Source organism: Larimichthys crocea, chromosome XXII (genome assembly GCF_000972845.2).
Source record: "Larimichthys crocea isolate SSNF chromosome XXII, L_crocea_2.0, whole genome shotgun sequence".
NCBI lineage: Eukaryota > Metazoa > Chordata > Actinopteri > Sciaenidae > Larimichthys > Larimichthys crocea.
The window spans coordinates 13,462,716-13,465,074 of record NC_040032.1 but is presented as its reverse complement, the minus strand read 5'-3'; the positions used below and the strand labels follow the sequence as shown (position 1 = coordinate 13,465,074).

The 2,359-nt window shown below is 45.4% G+C and overlaps 1 protein-coding gene and 1 non-coding gene across 2 annotated transcripts in view; one reads left to right on the top strand and one right to left on the bottom strand.

The window, feature by feature from the left end:
* The window catches only part of atp5l (ATP synthase, H+ transporting, mitochondrial F0 complex, subunit g), a 4,646-nt gene extending 2,753 nt beyond the window's left edge, over nucleotides 1–1,893 (bottom strand). Inside the window, exons 1-2 of the mRNA XM_010749005.3 lie at nucleotides 1,747–1,893; nucleotides 1,416–1,576 (exon numbers count right to left, since the gene is read on the bottom strand). Of these exons, the coding sequence (XP_010747307.1) occupies nucleotides 1,416–1,576; nucleotides 1,747–1,798 (213 nt within the window). The 5' untranslated portion in view covers nucleotides 1,799–1,893. The remainder of the gene's footprint in view (nucleotides 1–1,415; nucleotides 1,577–1,746) is intronic.
* trnaf-gaa (transfer RNA phenylalanine (anticodon GAA)) lies at nucleotides 309–382 on the top strand. The gene has a single exon. It is a non-coding gene; the product is annotated as a tRNA-Phe (tRNA).
* Nucleotides 1,894–2,359: the final 466 nt, after the last annotated feature.

Sequence of the window (2,359 nt, the reverse complement as noted above, 5' to 3'; positions counted from 1 at the left end):
GGCAAACACAAGCATGACCACATATCATGTCCTGGTGTCACTACACTGGTTACCGGTTGCTTTTAGAATAGATTTTAAAATTGTATTGTTTGTTTTTAAAGCTCATAATGACTTAGCCCCCTCAGTATTTAACCGAGCTTCTTCATATCCACACCCCCGCCAGAACACTGAGATCCTCTAGTCAGCTGCTACTGGTCGCCCCTAAAATAAAAAATGAAACTTTGTGGCAGCGGCCCCTCGACTCTGGAATAACTTGCCCTGGCACATCCGACCTGCTGGATCATTTGAGGTTTTTAAATCCTCCTTAGGCCGAAATAGCTCAGTTGGGAGAGCGTTAGACTGAAGATCTAAAAGGTCCCTGGTTCGATCCCGGGTTTCGGCAGTGAGGCAGCTGCGTTTTGGGCGGCAAAAGTAGCTCAGTCCATAAGGACTTCGCTTGGGAACCGGAGGGGGGGCGGTTCAAGTCCAACATGGACCAAAAATATGGAAGGTGGACTGGTAGCTGGAGAGGTGCCAGTCCACCTCCTGGGCACTGCAGAGGTGCCCTTGAGCAAGGCACCGACCCCCCCCCCCCCAACTCCACCATCTCTCTGCATGTCTATGCCCTTGTACTGCATGTGTGTGTGCGTGTCCAGGTTTAAAATGCATGGAAAAAATAAAATAGAGTGAAAAAATAATTTCCCCATCGAGGGATTAATAAAGTATATCTTCTACATGTCTGTCTCTCTCTCCATGGCTCCATGGCAACTTAAGTATCTTAGCATTTGTCTGAACCCGTTGTAATTATGGCACTTTATGTATTATATGCAGGGTTCCCACACCTTTTTCATGAACAAATTCAAGCACTTTTCAAGCACCTTCAAGCACCAGTTTTTCCATTTTTCCAGCACCTTTAAATAGGTAGCCTACTAGTTGTGTTTGCCATGATGGTCATGGGAAGCGCAGCGGTGCCACTGTATGGCATAATAATATGGGTCTAATTAGCATTATTTCATATGGTGGTAGATTGACTGTTTTGATTTTTAACTAATTGTGAATTGGCTTGTATTTGTCAGCTTGTGAGCGGTGTAGTGACAAATAGACATCACACAAATTTCAAGCATTTTCAAGCACTTCACAAAACATTCAAGCATTTTCACAACCTTGAAAACACTGAATTGAAATTCAAGCATTTTCAAGGAATTCAAGCACCCGTGGGAACCCTGTCTATGTATCTTATTTGTATCAGCCTGTACAGCACTTTGGTCAACCTCTGTTGTTTTTGAATGTGCTTTGCTACCTGTCTACCCCCCTTGTCATATTATATGTATGGACAGACTTTGGTTTTTGCAATGACAAATAAAGCCTTCATCATTTGATACATTGGTTATGTTAATAGATAAAACACAGGGTCTGTCTGACAGGAGCACACGGACCTTCACGGTGGTCTGGCCGAGCCGTCCGGACTGGGCCCCCTTGATCAGGTTCCTGGCAGCCTCGATGGCTTTGGGGATCTCGGCAGGAGAAGGAGGGACGAGCTCGACCCGGGCATAGTACCAGAAGGTTGCTAACCGAGGTCTGGAGTAGGTGACAGCGGCTAAAGAGAAAAAGAAACTTTATTATTATTGTTATTGTTATTGTTGTTACACTGAGCCGGCATTAGCCTAGCCGCGTCCTATCAATGAAGATTATAATAAACTGTGACTGTGAGGCAGTTAGCCGTCATTGGACATCTCTACCCATTAATAAGACACTAAATGAACTCACCGCCGATCATCGTGGGGACTTTAGAGACCAGTTTCTGCACAGCTTGAGCCATGTTGACGCGTCTGTCGATGCTAACTCGCTGAATGTCACCTCCAACCACCAGGACCCGAGACCCGAGGCTGACCGCGCATGCGCCTGAACAGAAAGCAGCTCGTTGTTATATTTATAGTTTACATTATGTAACGTGTTCACGTGGCGTGTGATGTTTCCAGAGTTTTAATATTTCTGTTAATTCCACCCTCTGTGCAGTGGTTTAATCAGCCTGATTAGTTTAGTTACAGAGTTACGAACGCTAATAAAGCTAAATGCTAACACACGAGCTGCAGTTTTGCCACATGGCCTCTAGAGGGAGCAGCGACAATGATAGAGAGACAGACAGAGAGAGAGACAGATAGACAGACAGACAGACAGAGAGAGAGACAGACAGACAGACAGATAGAGAGACAAATAGAGAGAGAGAGAGAGAGAGAGACAGAGACAGACAGACAGACAGATAGATAGATAGACAGACAGACAGACAGACAGACAGACAGACAGATAGAGAGAGAGAGAGAGACAGACAGACAGACAGACAGACAGAGAGAGAGAGAGAGAGAGAGAGAGAGAGAGACAG